The sequence below is a fragment of the Protopterus annectens genome, chromosome 2.part0 (assembly GCF_019279795.1).
Source record: "Protopterus annectens isolate FY-2018-M chromosome 2.part0, PAN1.0, whole genome shotgun sequence".
In the NCBI taxonomy this organism is placed as follows: Eukaryota; Metazoa; Chordata; order Ceratodontiformes; family Protopteridae; genus Protopterus; species Protopterus annectens.
This window is the reverse complement of record NC_056728.1, coordinates 1,685,589,427-1,685,610,066: the sequence shown is the minus strand read 5'-3', so window position 1 is coordinate 1,685,610,066 and position 20,640 is coordinate 1,685,589,427. Positions and strand designations below refer to the sequence as shown.

The 20,640-nt window shown below is 45.1% G+C and overlaps 1 protein-coding gene across 1 annotated transcript in view; it reads left to right on the top strand.

The window, feature by feature from the left end:
- LOC122793575 (E3 ubiquitin-protein ligase TRIM35-like) overlaps nucleotides 1-20,640 on the top strand; it is a 623,883-nt gene that overhangs the window by 410,852 nt on the left and 192,391 nt on the right. The window contains exons 4-5 of the mRNA XM_044061741.1: nucleotides 1,447-1,469; nucleotides 1,579-1,700. Of these exons, the coding sequence (XP_043917676.1) occupies nucleotides 1,447-1,469; nucleotides 1,579-1,700 (145 nt within the window). The remainder of the gene's footprint in view (nucleotides 1-1,446; nucleotides 1,470-1,578; nucleotides 1,701-20,640) is intronic.

Genomic DNA, 20,640 nt, shown 5'->3' with positions numbered 1-20,640 from the left:
CTCGCCTACATTCTTACGTACCCACCCTCCTTCCCCCTACCTGTTGGATCTGGAGGAAACACTATTGTACAGTCAGAGTGGCACATGTGAGTCAGTTATTGTGGGGCAAACAAGATCTGGGGGTTTGGGCATGGTGCATCCGGGGATAAGGGGGTTGGCCCAGCCAATGAGAGACTTTGTGCTAGTGTATCGGCCGAGTCGGAGCCAGTCAGTTATGAATGTAGGCGAGATGGATCACATACATCTATCGTTATGGTAAGTACATAACTAAAAGTTTCTCACCTCTTATCTCAGGCCTCCTCTCAGACAACCTGTAGAACCATGGAACCTCACATTAGTCCTCCAGTCTTTGACTCAAAAGCCCTTTGAGCCTGCGGCTGTGTGTGACCTAAAGTTTTGTCTTGGAAATCTTTGTTTCTGGTGGCCATTACCTCTTCCAGAAGAGTTTCAGAGCTGCAGTCATTGTGTATCAAGAGGCCCTATCTGTTTTTTCATAACAGAGTGTCACTTCGTACGAACCCATCCTTTCTTCCCAAAGTTGTTTCTGCATTCTCTATTAACCAGTCCATTAAGATTTTACCTAAACAGGACCAAATCTGTCCGTAAATCTGAACAGCTTTTCATCTCCTTTTCGGGGCCCAAAATGGGAGAAGCTGTTTCCAAGGTTACATTATCTAGATGGCTAAGGGACTGCATACGTGTCACCTATTCCCTCCATAATGAATCCATGCCAAAACTTAAAGCCTACTCCACTAGATGTATGGCAACTTCTGTAGCCTTCCATTCCAGGGCATGCATGGATGACATCTGCGCAGTAGCTACTTGGGCTAAGCCTCATACCTTTATCACTCATTACAAATTAGACCTGGTCTCCAGAGGGAGAGCTGCCTTCGGCTCAGTGGTGCTCAGGAATGTTCTTCCATAAGGGCCACCCCATCGACCTCAAGGTAGCTTGGGATTTTGTCCCATCAGTGATGAATGGAAAGAAGATGAACAACATCAGATAAAGAAGTTATGTCTTACCATAGCGTTCCATCTGTGTTGTTTATCTTCTTTCATTCATCACTTCCCACCCTCCTTCCACCTCCAAAAGCTCCTGGGGGATGCTTTGGGTCTAAGTGGTGCACTAGGGTACTTGCGTAGAAGTGGCCTCGGATCTACTTCCTTTCTTAGCAAACCCGATCTGAGGTAACAGGGAGAAGGGCATTCTGCGTAGAGACTTAGCTTGAGAGTTTTTTTGGCTGGCACGAGCTTGGTAATAGGCCGACTCGGTTCCATGGGCTCTGAACTGAACCCATCAGTGATGAATGAAAGAAGATGAACAACACAGATGGAACATTATGGTAAGACATAACTTCTTTTTTCCTATCAATATTGATTCTTTAATATAAACTGTATTCTCCATACTTGCATTGTAACACAGATTTTTTTCTGTTTTCTTTACAGAATCACAGTAGCAGAAAGCGAAGGTAAGTTCAGCAAATGTATAAAAATACAGATGCACTGTTGTATTACTTTAATGAAAATGCAACAATCACTACAAATATGCAGATTTTTTTAAATGTTTATGTATTTCAGTGCTGCTTTTGTTGATGATAGCCCACCTAAAATCCCACCTGGTGCTTTAATTGATGTTCCAAAGTATGTGGGAGGTGTGCTGTACAAAACCTGGAAGAAGATGCAGAGCTCCGTGGAAGCAAGTAAGTGGGAAATGCTGTTTCTGCTATAAAAATCCGTCGTCCTTAGAGTTTCATGAACTCCCTTTGTGAGGCACACTAATCATAGTAATTTGTTCAAGAGTGTAGATGACAAGCTTTCTTAGTACAGGAAGATTTTATTATTTACAACCTAGAAAAATCTGTGTTATGCTAAGTGTTACGTTCTGTGTCAGTATCATATAGGAAAAGAATTGTTGAAAGTTATAATACTTGTCCATACCATAATATTGCATGCTAATGAGACAGACTCTGTTCCAGCCTATTCAGAACTGTAGTCACTGACTCATCAGTTGCAGGAGGAGGACCACACACTATCTAATAGAAGTTTGTATAATCTGACGAATTGCATTCTGTCTGCACAAGTCATTTGTCCATTTAGATGTTTTAATGGGGAACCAACCACGTCCTTCCTTGAATGAATTCTTTCCTATCATGATTGGACATATACTAACTTATCTTTTTGTCCACAAAGAGTAGGAAGCTCAACCACCTACAGCAGTTGGGCAAGCTGCTGTGGAATTCTACACCTCTAACCTATCAACTTAAGGGTGGCAGGCCCAAGTAATAAACAACATGGTGGTTCAAGCCATGCATTTCTTGTTCTCTGTATGTCAGTCATATTTGTGTACAATGATAGAAGTAATGGTTTATCTCATTTATTGAGACCGATTGGCACTAGTTACTGCCAAATTACATTGGTTCTGCACAAAGTTGCTCTTTGTTCACTACTGTTACCTTGATACACCATCATTGTCAGCCCTATGTTCCATTCTACTCTTGCTTGCAATCTTCTTCTTTCGACTTTTCCCAGTTAGGGGTCGCCACAGCGGATCACCTGTCCGCTCATGATTGGCAGTTGAGTTTTACAGTGTCAAGTTGCCAGCCCGGTGCCCAACTTTCCGCAGAAGGCACACACATGCACACACTCACACCTAGGGCCAATTTAGAGTGTCCAATCCACCTACAGCATGTCTTTGGGATGTGGGAGGAAACCAGAGCACCCGGAGGAAACCCACGCGTCCACAGGGAGGACATGGAGACTCCGCACAGAAGGCACCCCAGCCGAGGATCAAACCAGAGAACCTCTTGCTATGAGGCGGCAATGCTAACCACTGCACCACTGTGGCCGCCCTTCTACTCTTGCTTGTAGTAATGCCACATAAATAGTTTTGTTAACTAAATTTTAAGTTCTACAGTAGATATAAAAATTGTTAAAATGCCAGGTTTTTGTGATATAAAAAATGAGATCACAATAAATCATTTCAAAATTTTGTAATGTGACTTGCAAACAAATCTGTTAGGGGAAAAATGTAAAAAAAATAAAAAAAAACGTACAATAAGCTGGTTGCATAAGTGTGCACACCTTTAAACTAATACTTTGTTGAAGCACCTTTTGATTTAATTACAGCATTCAGTCTGGCACATCTTGACTTGGCAGTGTTTGCCCACTCTTCCTTGCAAAAGCGCTCCAAGTCTGTCAGATTGCGAGGGCATCTCTTGCACACAGACCTCTTCAGGTCACCCCACAGATTTTCTGTTGGATTTGGGTCCGGGCTCTGGCTGGGCCATTTCAAAACTTTAATTTTCTTCTGGTGAAGCCATTCTTTTGTTGATTTGGATGTATGCTTGGGGTCATTGTTGTGTTGAAAGGTGAAATTCCTCTTCATCTTAAGCTTTCTAGCAGACACCTGAAGGTTTTGGGCCAAAAGTGACTGATATTTGGAACTGTTCATAATTCCGTCCACCTTGACTAAAGCCCCAGTTCCATCTGAAGAAAAGCAACCCCAAAGCATGATACTGCCACCACCAATGGGGATGGTGTTCTTTTTGGTGATGCAAAGTGTTATTTTTGTGCCAAACGTACCTTTTGGAATTGTGGCCAAAAAGTTCAACCCTGGTCTCATCAGACCATAGCACATTTTCCCCACATGCTTTTGGGAGACTTGATGTATTGTTTTGTAAAATTTAGCCAGGGCTGGACATTTTTCTGTGTAAGAAAAGGCTTTTCCATCTTGCAACCCTACCCCATAGCCCAGACATACGGAGAATACGGGAGATTGTTGTCACATGTAGTACAAAACCATTAGTTATTGCTGATTGTCTTTCGGCTTTTCCCAGTTAGGGGTCACCACAGCGGAACTCCGGTCCACTAATGATTGATTGGCAGTAGATTTTTACTATGCCGAATTCCAGCTCGACGTCCAACCTTCAACGAAGGCACGCCCATTCACGCATGTCTTTCGGAATGCCACTCGACCGTGGGGAGGCATGCAGACTCCACACAGAAGGCACTCCCCGCACTCCAGCCAAGAATCGAACGGGAGAGCCTCTTGCTGTGAGGCAACAACGCTACTGCTGCACCACCGCGGATACTTGCCAGAAATTCCTGCAGCTACTTCAGTGTTGCTGTAGGTCTGTTGGCAGCCTCCCTGACCAGTTTTTGTCTTGTCTTTTCATCAATTTTGTAGGGATGTCCCATTCTTTGCAACATCACTGTTGTCCCATATTTTCTCTACTTTCTTATGACTGTCTTCCTTGTGTTCCATGGTATATCCAGTGCTGTGAAAATTTCTTTGTACTCTTCTCCTGACTGATACCTTTAAACAATGAGATCCCTTTGAAGCATTTGTAAGCTGTCTGCGAACCATGGCTTTTGCTGTAGCAAGCAACTGAGCTGGTGTCAAGAAAATTCTGCTAGGACAGCTGAACTTTACTTGGGGTTAATCACAGTCTTTTTAATTGATGGTAGGTGTGTACCCAAGAAGACCGAATGCTGTAATTAAATCAAAAAGTGCTTCAACAAAGTATTAGTTTAAGGGTGTGCACACTTATGCAACCAGCTTATTGTATGTTTTTTATTTTTTGTATTTGATTTAAGGGTGTGCACACTTATGCAACCAGCTTATTGTATGTTTTTTATTTTTTGTATATTTTCCCCTAACATTTGTTTGTTTTTCAATTGAATTGTACGGGTTATAGGTCACATTAAAGGTGGGAAATGTTTTGAAATGATTTATTGCGGTCTTATTTTTTTATATCACAAAAACCTGGCATTTTAACAGGGTGTGTAAACTTTTTATATCCACTGTACACCATTGAGAATTACAGGATACCACTTCTCTACTTTCAAATGTTTTTAAGTATTTATAGATGTGAAACATTTAGATCTATAGACATATAAGTGCAGTTACCATAGGGGCTGTATCCAGTCAGTTTTGTTTCACATAAAAGGCTGATCAGATGTTGTCTTTTATGTCTGGTTCAACCTGTGGATTATTGGATCCGACTGAGATCTGAGACTGTCCATTTCCAAAAGACTTCAGCCCCCAAGCTGTTCCTTCTCTACCCATAATACCTAGCTCTGATAGAATTACCTCAGATCACATTTGACGCCTTCCAGGATAACAGTATGATCTCAAGTTCTGCTGGGTGTATCCTTTTTGTGGGCCTTTGACGCAACTTCCCTCTCTTGTTCTCTACCCTAGTTTCTTTCTTAATGTTAAGTGTGGTCTTGTACTTTTCTAGTAGATAAAGGTAGTGTAGGTTTTAACATTAGTGTAGGATTGTTTTTTAACATTCACAGGCTTTTTCCCATCTTGTTGTATGGGGTTACTTAGCTCTAATTTAAGTAGTAGTGTAGAGTGTGTGGTTGTTGCTGTGCTAATAGTTAGGAAGTGTGTCCCCCCCTGTTTTATTGTGTATTGTATTGTTTGTTCTTTGTTGGTGGATAAGGCATTTAAGAACTATGTGGTGTGCAGCCACAGACTCCCTTACCAAGGCTTGCACAATCGGTGCATGTACTGTCTCGTGGCTACTCACTTGGAGACTCATTGTGTCATTTGTAACAGCTTTGGGTCCAAGGCTTTTCAGTAAAAGGAGAGCCAAACTGGTCCTGAAGGATCTTTTACCCACTGGAGGTAGCATCCTCCTCCTCCTAGCAAACATGACAAGGGTGATCAGAGTGGAAAAGAGGGGACTAAGGACCCCAAGTCTAAGGGAGACTAAATGTGCAGCTTTTCCTACTTCTAACTAGCCAAATCCAAAGAGTGAAAGATCTTTGGCTCCTCCAGCTGTCTTGGCTATCCTCAGATCTAAAGACTCAGACACAGTCTCCCATGGTACCAACTGTGGGGGAATGCCCCTTCATATATGTTTGGCATCCCTAGCCCCTTTTATCAAGAGGAGCTCCTTCGGGCAGGGTTCATTCACCTTTCTCACCCTCTGCTTCCCAAGAGTTTTTTCCAGTTTAGGCCCAATTCTCAGAGCCTTCAACAAGTAGGTAGGCCCCCAAGCCTCCCTCATTGGCTTCTTTGTCTCAGTCAGTCTGGAGTTTGAGACCTGCTGATTTGGAGCAGCTGATGCAGTCTTTCCTGCAGGCCCAAATACATTTAGGCCTGATCTCCTTTGGCTATTAGTCCTCAACCCTAGTTTTTGAAGAACTTGTTTCCTCCCTTGAGCCCAATGGCTCCAGAGTTGCCAGAACCAGTTGTCTTGCCACCCTTGGGTGCTGAGAGTTAAATCACCTGGCCCAGTTGACAAGACATCAATATGACATCATGTCTGAAGTGTCAAGAGTGATTAATACACAGCAGACTCATGAGTCTCAAGACTGTGGTGACTTGGTTGTGCACTTTGCAGTCTGTTGCTGATGTGTCCATGCATCTGCCTTCCAATCCAGCCAATGGCACTTCCGATGCTACTGGCGTCAGTATTGCCATGTGTCACCATGCTTGGATGAGATTGTGTCATTTCATGGACTACTTCAAGGCATCCTTTATTAATGCCACCTCAGATCGCTCTTCAGTTTTTGGGCTTAAGGTTGAAGACACGTTGACCAGGAGTGAGCAGGAGGGAAAGATGCTGTCGGCTGTTGGAGTGCATTTTGCTGTCCCTCCAGTGAATCTTCTGTAGGAACGAGAAGGAGAGAAAACACCTCTTCTTTAGAAAAGCACAGCAGTATCATTTTCAAGATGCTCCTGAGGAAGGTTCTCCCCATGACAAGCGGGTGACAAGAATGGGCACCACCCGTGCATCACGGGTGGTCCGCAGAACCAGGGCTTTAGTGGAGCTTTTTCCAGCTTTAGTGGAGCTTTTTCCGGGACACCCTTCCAGCCCTCCTGAAGGGTTTCCTGATTGTGTAGGTCTGGAGGCAGTTGGAGGTCATTTTGGCTCTACACTAAGAAGTTTGGGAGGCCATCACCTCAGATGCTTGGGTGTTGTTGTATCCAGAGGCTACAAGATTCCATTTTTATTTCTCCCAAAATAGAATACCAAACACCTTCCAGACGTGCCACCCAGTGAGAGAAGGGATGGAGCTATCGAAATCCAAAAGCTGTTAGTAAATATTCATTCAAGAAGTCCCACCAGACTTGTGCAGCTTTGGGGTCTATTCTATGTTCTTTTGGGTCCCAAATAAGAACAAGGACCTCAGGCCACTTTTAGATTTAAGCAGATTGAATCTCTTTGTGAAACAGACCAAGTTTCGAATGGTCACAGTGCAGTCCATTCTGCCTCTCTTGAGGAAAGACTACTTTATGTGCTCAATTAATCTCAAGGATGCTTACCATCATATAAAGATAGAGAGGTACTCCAGGAGGTTTCTGCACTTCTGGCTGGGAGCTACTGATTATCAGTTTGAGTACAGCCCTTTAGTCTCAAGACTGCCCCTAAGGTGTTCACCAAGTACATTGCAATAGTGGCAGCCGGGCTCAGATTCAGGTCTTCCATTACCTGGATGATTGGCTTCTCACCGGTTCCATGTGGGTATCAGTAGTCAACACCAAGGACTTTCCTACTCCATTTGTGCCATTCCTTGGAAATCACCGTGAACCATCAGATGTCCAGCCTTCAGCCAGTCTAGATGTTTGGGTTCATAGGCTGCCAGTTGAAAACAGTATCTCAGATTGCAAAATTCCTGGCTGTCAGAATATCTACCCTTCGTTCCCAGGCCAGCTTCTTACTGTCTTACAGAAAACCTCTGGGTTTCTTGGTTCTCAGAATCTTATGTCATATAGCTTCAGCAGTTTGCCTAGTTTCCCTAGCGAGGTACCACATGAAAATACTGCAGTGGACACTAGCGGCACAGTGGTCCTACTTGACTCGCCCATTGGAGTTTCCCATCATATTGACAGACTGCTGTCAAACTCAAATCTGGTGTTGGTTGGAGTCTCCCCTGCTATCGGCTGAAAGATCATTTGTTTTTCCTTCCCTGCAAAGTAGAATCATAATAGATGCCTCCTTTCTCAAGTGGGAGGGGTGGGCATTTTGAAGGGAGAACAGTCCAAGGGACCTGGTCTACAGTAGAGGCCACTTTTCATATCAGTATCTTCGAAATCATAGCAGTCCTCATTGCAGGCCTTTCAGGACTTTTCTCCCCAAGGGTGTGATCTTATTGCATACAGAGAATAGGTCTGTCACCTGGTATCTGAACAAACAGGGAGGATCCTGATCTTTATCCTGTTTGTCAGGAGGCCAAGAAGGTTTGGCCATGGACGGATTCATCCTAACAGTTTCTGGTAGCAGTGCACAGTCTAGGGAATTCCAGAACTTTAGCGGACAGTATGCGCAGGAACATTTTTCTTTGTCCTGAGCGGTCCCTAAATCCAGGAGTTGCTGCCTATATTTTTCAACTTGGGGCACTCTGTGTTATGATCTGTTTTCTTCCCCATCCATCACCAAGTGCAGCAGTTATAACACCTTAGTTCCTCCATAGCAACAGTCATCTAGGGACAGTCTTCAGTATGCTTGGCCCCCAGGTCTCCTGTATGTATACCTTCCGACTCTTTTGATAATAACGTTCCTCCAGATGGCTGCCCATTGCAGAGCAACTATGATCTTCATTGCTCCTTTTTGGACACATCAGGTGTGGTTCTCCTTTCTGTGGCCTCTTTTGAGGTACCTTCCTCGAGTCCTGGATCCCATTCTAGATCTGATTTCTCATTTGGTGGTCTTGGACCCACCCAACCTTCAGATGCTCAAGTAAACCTGTGGTTTCTCCAATTACTGTGATATCCAGAGATCACAAGCTTTCAAACAGAGTTGTCAATATTTTGTCCTCATCTCAGAAGTTATCCATTCACAAAGTCAGTGCTAGTAAGTGGGGGCACTTCACCTTTTGGGTTTCTTCTAAAGACTTGGAGCCCTTCTTAGCACCTTTAGAGGCTTTATTGATTTTCTTGCTGACTTATTCATTCAGGATGTACTTATTCCAGTATTAAAGTACAGTTGGCAGTAGTTTCCAGCAAATTATGCTGTCAATCTTAATTCATTCTTGACTGTTGGGTTTCGGTTTCGTCCATGGAACCAACTCGGCTGTTGTAACAAACTCGCTCCAGCCAGAAACTTTTGAGTTAAGGCTACCCATAGCATCTCTCTTCCATCCCCTCAGATCTCATTTGCTACGTAGAGGTTTTAGGATGAGTCAGACTTGTTCTCAAGCTAAGTGCTTATTTTTTATATATTTTTCCTCTTTATAGATTTCTATACCTTATAAAAACTTTTTTGTTAACTCGCGCTAATTGCTATTTTTGTGGTACGAGTGCCGTTTTTCCTTGTTACCTTTTCATATTTTCTTTACCATTACTGGTGTAGGTTCCTCCCTTCCGTTTTACCTTTGGTAGATTCTGTAATAACATCACTGGTATTTTCTTTCCCTTCCTTTACCCTTTCTGGGTATCTATCTCTGTTACCATTGTTGGTACGTTCAAAAAAAAAAATCTTCTGTCCTTTTTCCCATTATCTTCTATTGGAGAGTCTGTGTGTGTGTGTGTGTGTGTGTGTGTGTGTGTGTGTGTGTGTGTGTGTGTGTGTGTGTGTGTCTCTGATCATTTTGGTTACTCTTATTTTTTTATCATGGCAGAGAAACAGAAACACTGGCTTTAAGCAATGTCAAGGTTGTGGCAGGAAGATGCTCAACTCGGACGGAAGTCCAACCACCTTGTGAGCTGTGTAAGAGTTTTAGGGCCGGGACCCTTGCAGAGTGCCAAAAAAAATTAATCCATAAGGGGCTGTAAAAATGCCCTTTCTCAGAGGCGCAGAGATGTGTGAGTCTCCTATGAAAGAAATGAAGAAAAGGAGCCACTCCGTTCCAGTGTCTGTGCAAGCTCATGACCCTAAATCATGTAAAGGCCAGGATGTTCTTCATCTCACATTGCTGCAGTCCTAACACTTGGGTAGTCCGCTGTCCTCGGTCGGCCCGAATATCAAAGTATAAGGCTGACGTCGGTCAAGGCGCATTTGACTGACATCAGGACATCAGGGTACAAATGCGCATGATCGACGTCATATCCTCAGTCTTTTTTGCCGCATGGTCCGATGCAGAAGCAGCGTTGCAAGTGCCGTTCGACGTTCTGAAATTTTTCGAATTCGGAGTTTCAGACCGAGTCAAAGTTGGCTAAGTACCCCGTTGGGGAATATTTTAGTTTTTCTTGCCTCAGTGGTTTACGGATGTCAGAAAAAGTGAATAACTGTATTTCTTGTGGGAAACAGATACCGCATAGAGATTATCATACTTTGTGTATTCCTTGTTTAGGGCCTGAGCACGACGTTGTTGGGTGTCGCTCTTGTGCTAGATTCAATAAGCGCACTATTAAGAGAAGGTTAGATTGTGCCAGGTTAGTCTTCGAAGCGGTGCAATTATAAAATGCCGCCGGATGCTCCGGCGCTTCTTCGAAGAAGCGCAAGGACAAAGCAGCTAAGCCTAGGCTAGAAGAGCCGTCCGTACCGGACGCCGGTTCTTTAGAGGTGTCGGTGGAGCCGGTGGTTCCGCCGGTGGTTTCTCTGGAGTCCCAGGGAGAGACTTTGTTATTGCAGGATGTGGCCTCTCAGGAGGCAGGTCAGGCTGAAGGGGCTTCTCAGGTTACTGTACTCCCCTCCCTTCCTAGAGTGGTTAGGCCCTCTCCTTCTGTTTCCAAGGCTTCTCCCAGAGGCAGGCCAGGTTTAGCTTCAGTTGGTGTCACCCCTAGTTCTTCAGGAACTGTGCCCAAGAAGCATATGCTTAAAATGGCAGAAGATTTGATTACATTGATTAGAGGTTCTTTGCCCCCTCCTGATAAGAGACCTAGGGTGGAACCTGAGCTAGGGAGTTGTGAGCAGGCTTCAGATGTTTCAGAGTTTTCGGCTGAAGACTTGCAGGAGTATTCTCCTTATTCTGATTCTGATGTGGATGATTCTACTCCTTCTGCTTCTCCTCCTGGGGATTTTTCTTTTTCAGAGACTCTTCATTCCATGAGGGAGCATTTTAAGTGGGAAGGTCAGGACTTCTCTGATTCCAGGAAAAGGCTTAGGGAATTTTTGTTTTTACCCCAGCATAGGCCTTTGGCTATACCTCCTGTTCTGGATGTTGTGGAAGATGTGTTTGCAGAGGCTTCTCTTAATCCTGATTCTTTGCCTCCTGCTCCTGTTAAACCGGATAGGTATTACAGGGTGCCTGAAGCTCATAAGTATCTTTTAAGAGTCCTAGGGCAGACCCAGAAACTGTTAGTCAGGGGCCTAAGGGTGTTAAGGCTTCTGTTGTCAAAAATCCGGTTCCTCCAGATAAAGAGGCCAGGGCTTTGGATAGATGGGGAAAGAAAGTTTATACTTCTTCCACCCTAGCTATGAGGGCTTTGAATTGCCAGTTTCACATGTTGAAATACCAAAACTATCTACTTTCTCAATTGAAGTCTAAGGTAGATGCTCTGGCGGAAGGTATTGAGTGTAAAGAGTTACAAGATTTAGTACATGTTTCTGAACAGGTGGGTAAGCATTCTTTGCAATGTGGTTTTGATGCTGTACAGGCCTCGTCTAGGGTGGCTGCTACTGGGTCAGTTCTTCGAGGCACGCCTGGCTGAGGGATCAGAATTTATCTGACCATGTTAAGGATTTTTAGATGCTCCTTTACAATCTGATGTGTTGTTTGGTTCTCCCTGTTGAGGCAGTCTTAAAGAAAATGGAAGACAAGGCTAAGTCTATGCAGACTGTTAAAGATTTTTGCAGGTTCAGCCTCCAAGTTTAGTAGAAATTGGCCTACCAAGGGGTGGACGTATCCTTCTTATGATTCCCAGTCTAGGGGTAGATCTAGGCGTGGTAGGGGCAGAGCTCAGGGCTCTTTCAGGCCTAGAACAGGAGTTCACCTGCACAGTCTTGGTGAGGGCAGGGGTCAGTCCTTTCGTAAACAGACCCAATGACCTACCTTTTCAGCTGCCAGAGCCTTCTCGTCTGGCAGCACCTTTGGGAGGAAGGTTGGCACTTTTCAAGGAAAATTGGAGTTTAATTACCCAAGACAGATGGGTATTGGATATCATACACCATGGTTACAGGTTTTATTTCCATACCTTGCTTCCTTTCAAAGGCATGCCGGACGTTCCTCCTCAGCAAAGAATAGAGGCTCACAAACAAATTTCTCTGTTACTTCAAATAGGGGCCATACAGCCGGTCCCTATGCCAGAAGTGGGCCTAGGATTTTATTCTCGCCTGTTCCTAGTACCAAAGAAAGGGAACACGTGGAGACCAATTTTGGATTTATCTATCCTCAACACTTATCTGGACATTCCCAAGTTCAAAATGTTGACGTTACAACAGCTTTTACCTCTGCTGGGCAAAGATCATTGGATGGTAACTTTGGATCTCAAGGAGGCTTACCTTCATGTTCCTATTAGACTGAGTTGCAGGAAGTATCTGCGTTTTCGGGCTGGGACTTCTCATTATCAGTTCTCTGCATTGCCCTTTGGCTTATCTACTGCCCAGAGTGTTCACGAAAGTTCTGGCTCCAGTGATAGCTTTCCTCAGGCTAAAAGGAATACAGATCTATCCTTATTTGGACGATTGCCTGATTCTGGCTCAAGGAAGGGAAGAACTTCTTCATCATTTGGAATATGTGATAGCAGTGCTAAGATGCCTGGGGTATTCTGTGAACGAAATAAAGTCCAGTCTAGTACCCTCTCAGGACATGTGCTTTCTGGGTGTAAGACTGAATACAGCATCCCAGATGGCCTTTTTGACCCCGGACAAACAAAAGAATCTTTCCCTTTACTTTCATCAATTGTCTCATCAGTCCAGGCTGACTGCAAGGACAGTCCTTCAAGCCTTGGGGTTCATGGCATCTTGTATTCTGGTGCTTCCCAATGCCAAACTGCATATGAGGAAGCTACAATGGTATCTCAAGAATGTATGGACACAGCACTGCCAGGATCTGGACACTGTCATTCAAATAATACCTTGCATTCAAAAGGAATTGTTATGGTGGGCTCAGGAATGTCACCTAAACAAGGGACTCTCTGTGACCCGGCCAGAGGCGAGTCAGATTCTAACGACAGATGCCTCAGACAAAGCTTGGGGAGCTCATCTGAATGGAAAGTGGATACAAGACAAGTGGCCTGCCAGACTACAACATCTACATATCAACTTGAAGGAGATGTTAGCAGTCCAGTTTGCATTAATAGCTTTCAAGGATTTACTTCTTCCAGGGCAGGTGTTGATTCTAACAGACAACACAACTGTCATGTGGTACATCAACAAGCAAGGGGGAACACATTCTTATCCTCTGTGCAGGCAAGCAATGATTTTATGGGAGACTGCTCTCAGTTTACAGCTAAATCTTCAGGCAAGGTTTCTGCCGGGAGCACAGAACTCCTTAGCAGATGTATTGAGCAGACGAATTATGGATCCCCACGAGTGGAAATTGGATCCTCATGTATTTCAGAAATTGACAGTGTCATGGGGAACTCCAGACATAGATCTGTTTGCTTCTCCACTAAACCACCAGCTGCCAAAGTTTTGCACGAAAAGGTTTCATCCCACAGCTTGGAAAGTGGATGCTCTTTCTTTCAATTGGAGCAATCTTCATGTGTATGCCTTTCCACCTTTGCCTCTCCTCCCAAAGGTACTACTAAAGGCCAGACAGGACAAGCCAAGGATGATTTTGATAGCTCCAGATTGGCCTCGACAGCATTGGTACCCATTACTGAGAAGTCTGGTACGGGAGCCTCCATGGCCTTTGCCTTCGATTCCACACCTGTTGTCTCAGGTGGACAGTCATTTGCTCAATGTCAAGCTTCACTCTCTTCACCTAACAGCCTGGCATATTCTGTTTTGAACCATAGTGGGTCTCAACTTCCACAGCAAGTTTTGAATGTTATTTTGGAAGCTAGAAGGCCTAGTACAAGGAAAGTGTACGCAGATAAATGGAAGAGATTTTTATTTTGGTGTGCAGCAAAGGATTTTGATGTTTCTGAGCCTAATTTAAGTGTGGCTCTTCAATATCTTACTGAGTTACTGGACAAAGGTCTGTCCTTCTCTTCTATTAAGGTTCATACTGCAGCAATTTCAGCTCACTATGATTGTGACCCACCATTGTTTTCTCATCCTTTGTTCAAGCAATTTCTTAGAGGGGCAAAGAATATAAGACCCCCACGTAGAGCTCCTACTCCTGCTTGGGATCTCAATTTTGTGTTGGAGAAACTCACTCTAGAACCTTTTGAGCCTGCAGCTACTACCGAGTTTAAATATTTATCATGGAAGACTGCTTTTTTGTTAGCCATTACTTCTGCAAGAAGGGTTTCTGAATTGCAGGCCCTTATGGCGGTTGAGCCTTTCTTAATTTTCCATAAGGATAGGGTATCTTTACGTACTAATCCTTCCTTTATGCCTAAAGTGGTTTCTAGTGTGGCTTTAAATCAAACTATTCATTTGCCTACTTTTTATGCAAATCCCCAAAATAAAGGGGAAAAGATTTTGCACACTTTAGATGTACACAGGCAGTTGCGATATTATTTGGACAGAACTAAAGGGTTCAGGCAGTCTCAGCAGTTATTTGTTTCTTTTGCTTTGAGTTCTCAGGGCAAGCCTGTGTCAAAACAAACTATTTCTAAGTGGATTGGGTTTTGCATTGCTTTCTGTTATTCCCATCATGGCAAGGAGATTCCAGCTGGGATTAGGCCTCATTCCACTAGGGCTACTGCCACTTCAACAACTTTTTTAAGGGGGGTGGCGACTAAAGATATTTTGGAGGCAGCTACTTGGAGTTCAGTGCATACTTTCTCCAGGCATTATCACCTTCCACTTTACTCTAAATCTAGGGCTGGTTTTGCCACTGCTATTTTGCAGGGCATTTTGGCAGCTCCTGCTTCTTTATAGTTTTGCCATCCTCCCTTACCTCTGCTTTGGGATTCTACCCAAGTGTTAGGACTGCAGCAATGTGAGATGAAGAACATAGTACAGTTTTGTACCTACCATAAATGTAGATGTTCGAAGATCCACATTGCTGCAGTCCAATTTACCCTCCCTCCTTCCCCTCTGTAGTTAGAGGCGGTTGTGTGGTTGGGTTGTCAATATGGTGTATTTTGTATATATTGTACATATTATTAGTGTAAGGTTGGTGGGTTGGTTGTTTGCTGTCTTTTGGTTTTGACCTTTCTTTTTAGGGTCTTCTGACATCTGGGGCAAGAAAAGACTGAGGATATGACGTCGGTCATGCGCATTTGTACCCTGACGTCCTGATGTCAGTCAAATGCGCCTTGACCGACGTCAGCCTTATACTTTGATATTCGGGCCGACCGAGGACAGCGGACTACCCAAGTGTTAGGACTGCAGCAGTGTGGATCTTCGAACATCTATATTTATGGTAGGTACAAAACTGTACTTTTCTGCTTCGGAACCGAAGCCTAAACAACCTAAATTGACTTAGACAGCTGTTTTCCGCACCGAAGCCTACGACTCCTTCCATGGTGCCGGCAACTTTACCATAACCGACAAAACTTACCATGGTAGCGACCCCTTCATCGGTACCTCTGAGCCTCTCAGTACTAATGATAGATCTGAAGTAGTTTACTTCATTTGGTCTTCAACCTGTGGGATATCTGATCCGTATCGGATCTGAGCTGGCAATTTCACTAGCATCTGCTCCGAGCTCCAAGCTCCTCCCCTTATCCATAATACACGTCCACTACCTTCCAACCCCCAGATCTCATTTCCGCAGCTTGCCTGAAGCATCGTGATCTCCTGAGCTCCGAGTTAGTGATTGGGTTTTTGCTTTATAAGCATCTTTTTTCTTAAGGTTTTCAGTGTAGGTGTTTAGTGTAGGTTCCATCTCCTCCTCCCTTCGCTGGTGCGTTGTGTGTTAGAAAGTTTCCCAAGTAGTTTTTCGTGTGTATTGTCCCCTCCCCCCTCAGTGTTCTGTGTACGTTAAGTGGGTGGTGAGTGGTTTGTGAGTGGGAAATAGGTTATTTTTCTTCACCTCTTTCCTTCTCTAGTGTGTTTTCTTGTACAGTCATGGCTGACCCCAAGCCTGTATTTAAAAGGTGCAATGAATGTGGCCATAAATTGTCTCCTGCAGGTGGCCACACTGTTTGTGTGATGTGCTTGGGCGTTGCCCACTTGAGTACAGATTGTACTATCTGTGTGGGTTTTAACCCGCGCACTATTAAGGACAGGAAGGATAAGTTGGCCCTCAAAGGCCTTCTTTTCAATTCTGTGGCGGCTTCCTCGTCCATGGCTTTGGTCGCCTCTCCTTCCTCTCTTGCCCATGCTTCTCCTCCCTCCCAGGCTGGGACTCAACCTCCCACTTCTAAGCCTGTGGAAGTGGAGCGGACAAGGGGCAGAGAGAAGGAGAGAGAGCACAAGGGCAGGCACTCTTAAGCCAGAGAAATGCAAAAGGTCTTTGGACCTTCCATCTACTTTGCCAAAAGTCAGCCTAGAATCTATGACTCCCACCAGCTCCGATCTCTGAGATTTTCCCCGGAGCTGGAGGAGAGACATTCTCCATTTATGGCCTCGGTTCCTCGACCCGCAAGGTCAGAGTCGGTGGCCTCGTCGAGGTCCACGTGGAGCTTATCGGAAGTTGACATGGATAAAATGATGAGGAGGTTCATTCGTACTCAGATCCAGATGGGGGTCTTGCCAGCCCCCTCTCCCTCTGGAAGGGGGAGCTTGCTTCCTTTTTTTACACTGATTTCTCCTTCTCCAATCCGTTCAGAGTACTTGGATCCGAGGATGGCCTTAGTCGGGGGGGGGTTGACGCCGACGGTACCTGCTTCCTCCACACTGACAGCTGCCTGGAGTGTGTGAGATCTGACTAGTTCGGATCCAAGTGGCTCTCGGCGCTGGAGCTTGGGTGTCAGATCCGAGGGAGTGGAACTTTTTTCATCAGCTCTGGCTTTGTCAGGCCAATTTACCTCCCTCTGAGCTCCGTCCACTTCAGGCCCAGCTCCGATTCTCACTTCAGATCCGGAGAGACTGGCTTCCTTATTGGTTCCACAGGAGGTTTGCTGTCCCTCGGCATTCGACGTGGTAGAAAGGGTTCTCTTCGCCGGATTGAGACACTTGACTGTCCCCTCTGACTCAGCCCCAACCCCCTCAGCTCTCTACAAATCCCATCATTTTACCAGAGGGACAGCCTGTGCTCGAGGAGCCCCAGACGGTTCCCCCTGAGAAACAAGTGGCTTGCGAGTGCCCCCCGGAGAACCCCATCAGAGATTTGCCTCGCAGGCATATGTGTAAGAGGAGGCACTTGGACTCCCCCGAGTCCCTCACCGAGGACATGGATTTGGATGATGGGGAAGGTTCCCCAGGTCACCTCCAGAGGATGTCTCCTTTGGAGACATCATGAAAATCATCCGACAGTGGGGATGTTGGTCCGCCCCCAAACCTTCTTCTGACGAGTCCATGTTCATGGAGGTTTTTGGCACAGGCCCATCTACTTCCTGGGTGTCCCCTCCCGCAGATCCCTTGGTGGACCTAGTCATCTCACTGGCCTGGAAGGAGCTGGACACCATGGAACCAATTCCTAAATGTCCTGATAACATCTTAAGTCCACTATCAGATAGGCCAGCGTGGAACAAGGGCTCCCCCATAGACGTTATGGTGGTAGCAGCAGCCACAAAGAAGGAACTAGCCCAAGAGAGTTCCTGTGTTCATCCTCCTGACCAAGAGTCGCAGATGATGGACTGCTTAGGGAAGCGGGTTTATGCATTGGCAACCTTTTCCATTAGGGCACTGAACTACCTGGCTCACGTCACGAAACTCCAGTGCGACCTGGTTAAGGAACTAGTTGAGTCTCTCCCTAAGTCCATGTCGCGGGAGGACAGGGACTTGAAGTTCTTCGTATTTCACTGTTGCAGTAATCACATTTGGATTATCTGCCTGCAGGTAGCCCTCAGCCGGCCTGAATACCAGAGTCTTGGATTCTTGCGTCGGATGCTGTCTTTTCTTCCATAATGTCAGATTGTCAGGGGTATAAGACATGCAGCCGACACCATTACATCTTTCTTGCCATGCGGTACCCGAAGCAGAAGCAGTTCCCAAGTGCTGGTCGGCCGACTCCTGAAATTTTCGTTTTCGAGTTTCAAAACTGAAGTCTTCAAAAAGATAAGTACCCCGTTGGGGATCTTTTTTCTTGCTCCAACCGATGTCAGTAAAAGTTAACAATCGTCTTACCTGCGGAAAGCAAATACCTCATAAAGATTTCCATTCCTACTGCATTCCTTGCTTAGGCCCAGACCATGATGTCCCTCGTTGTTGGTTTTGTGCCTTGTTCAACCCCAGAACTATTCGTCGTCGGGCTGTCTTTGCAGAAAATTATTTTGGTACTCTGTATCCGTGCTCTGAAATGGCTTCATTAAGCCATCCGACTACTGATCTTCTGAAAAAACGTAAGGATAAAGACAGAGACGGACCACATATGCCCAAAACCGCCGACGATGCTTCCGTTAAGCTAGTCGCCAGTCCGCCGATACTCAGGAAGGTGCTTTCGCACTCCCTAATACCCGCTACTTCAGATTCACAGGCCTCTACTGAGACCCATTCAGAGTCCGGTATGCCGCAACATGCTTCTTCGACTATGGAACCTGCGGATGTCTCTTCCTTGGATGGGTCCGGAGTCACTGTGCAGACACCGGCTTCTGAGGGTGTATTCAGGCCTACAGACTTGCATTTTAAACTGATGCCATCTTCTAAATCTAGGCCTAAAACTCACACCACACCTAGAAAACCGACGTCCAAACCACATGCTCAGGCCCATATGCGTAAAAAGCAAATGCTTAGAATGGCTGAAGACCTTATTACCTTAATTAGGGGAAGCTAGCATTCCCCCTCTGAGACCTAGAACTGATTTTCCTTCTGATTCTTCTGATCAGGAATCTGATATTTCTGTTCCTTCTGATTACCAAGATTTGCCCTTATCTACCTATGAGGATTCTGATGCTGAGGATTCCATTCCCTCTGCTTCCCCTTCAGAAGATTTTTCTTTTGGTGAAACCTTGCACACACTTAGGGAGCATTTCTGCTGGGAAAGCCAGGATTACTCCAAAAAGAGGCTTAGGGAATTCTTACTCCTTCCTCAACACAAGACTTTATCTTTCCCTCCTGTTCTGGATATTGTAGATAATGCTTTCTTGGAATCTAGCCTTTCCCCAGACACCTTACCTCCAGCTCCCAGAAAACCTGAGTACAGAGTACCTGACTCTCACAAGTTCCTCTTCAAGAATCCTACTTCGGATCCAGAGACCATTTCCCAAGGACCAAAAGGCATTAAGGCTACTGCTGCCAAAAATCCTACCCCTTCTGATAGAGATTCTAGAGCCTTGGACAGATTGGGTAAGAAGGTATACACTTCTGCTACTTTGGCCATTAGGGCTTTAAGTTGCCAGTTTCATATGTTAAAGTACCAGCAGCATATTATGGGACTGCTTAAACAGAAAATATTGATTCCTGACTGTGATGAACACAAAGAATTACAAGATTTAATGCACTCTGCAGAATAAGTGGTTTTGACTTTCTAGAAGCATCTTGCAGAGCTGCTGTCACTGGGTCTGTACTTAGAAGGCATGCTTGGCTTAAGGAGCAAAACTTGCCAGATCATGTTAAAGCTAAATTACTGGATGCTCCCTTAAACCAAGACCACCTGTTTGGCAACAAAACAGGAGAAGTCCTCAAAAGGATGGAGGGAAAAGCTAAATCTATGCAAACTGTTAAAGATTTCCTACAAGTACAGCCTCCCAGATTTAGTAGGCATTGACCTTCAAAGAATTGGTCCTTTCCAGTCTCTTCCAGGCCTTCAGTCCAAACCCAGGAACAGCAGACCACCTAGGTTACAGTCTCAGGCTATGCACAAGCCTAAGCAGTGGTGGGTTCCCACTTCCAAAGCAGGGAGTAGTAAGCCACCCCCCCTACAGAAAAATGGCAAAATGACTTAACCTTAATCCTTCCAAGCCCTGCCCAACTGCCTGCTCCCTTAGGAGGAAAGCTCGCCCTGCATGCAAAAAACTGGGAACTCATTACCCAGGACAAATGGGTTTTGAATATAGTTTTCCAAGGGTACAGATTCCACCTCCACACCCTACCAACCCCAAACGGTTGGCCAGACCTACCCCCAAATCAGTGGGTGGAGGCCCAACAGCAGGTTCTCTCTCTCCTAAATATCAGGGCTATTCAACCTGTCCCAGCAGAACAAAGGGGGCAAGGTTTTTATTCCAGACTTTTCCTGGTACCCAGAAAAGACAGCTCCTGGCATCCTATCCTGGACCTTTCTATTCTAAACACCTTTCTGGTAACCCCAAAATTCAGAATGCTAACACTTCAACAGCTGCTTCTTATGCAAGGCAAAGATGCCTGGTTGACAACCTTAGACTTAAAGGAAGCTTACCAGTATTGGAATCTTGCAGGAAATACCTACGCTACAGGGCAGGCTCCATGCACTATCAGTTCTCTGCACTTCCCTATGGCTTATTTACTGCGCCCAGGGTATTCACAAAGTGTCTAGCTCTAGCAATTGCATTTTGCAGGCAGAGAAATATTCAAATAGACCTATACTTGGACGATTGTCTGAGTCAGGCAGAAAGCCAGGACTTGCTATTAAAACATCTGGCATTCATAAAGAAACTTCTAACCTCAATAGAGTACACCATAAACGAAAAAAAATCTCACCCAGTACCCTGCCAACAGATAATAT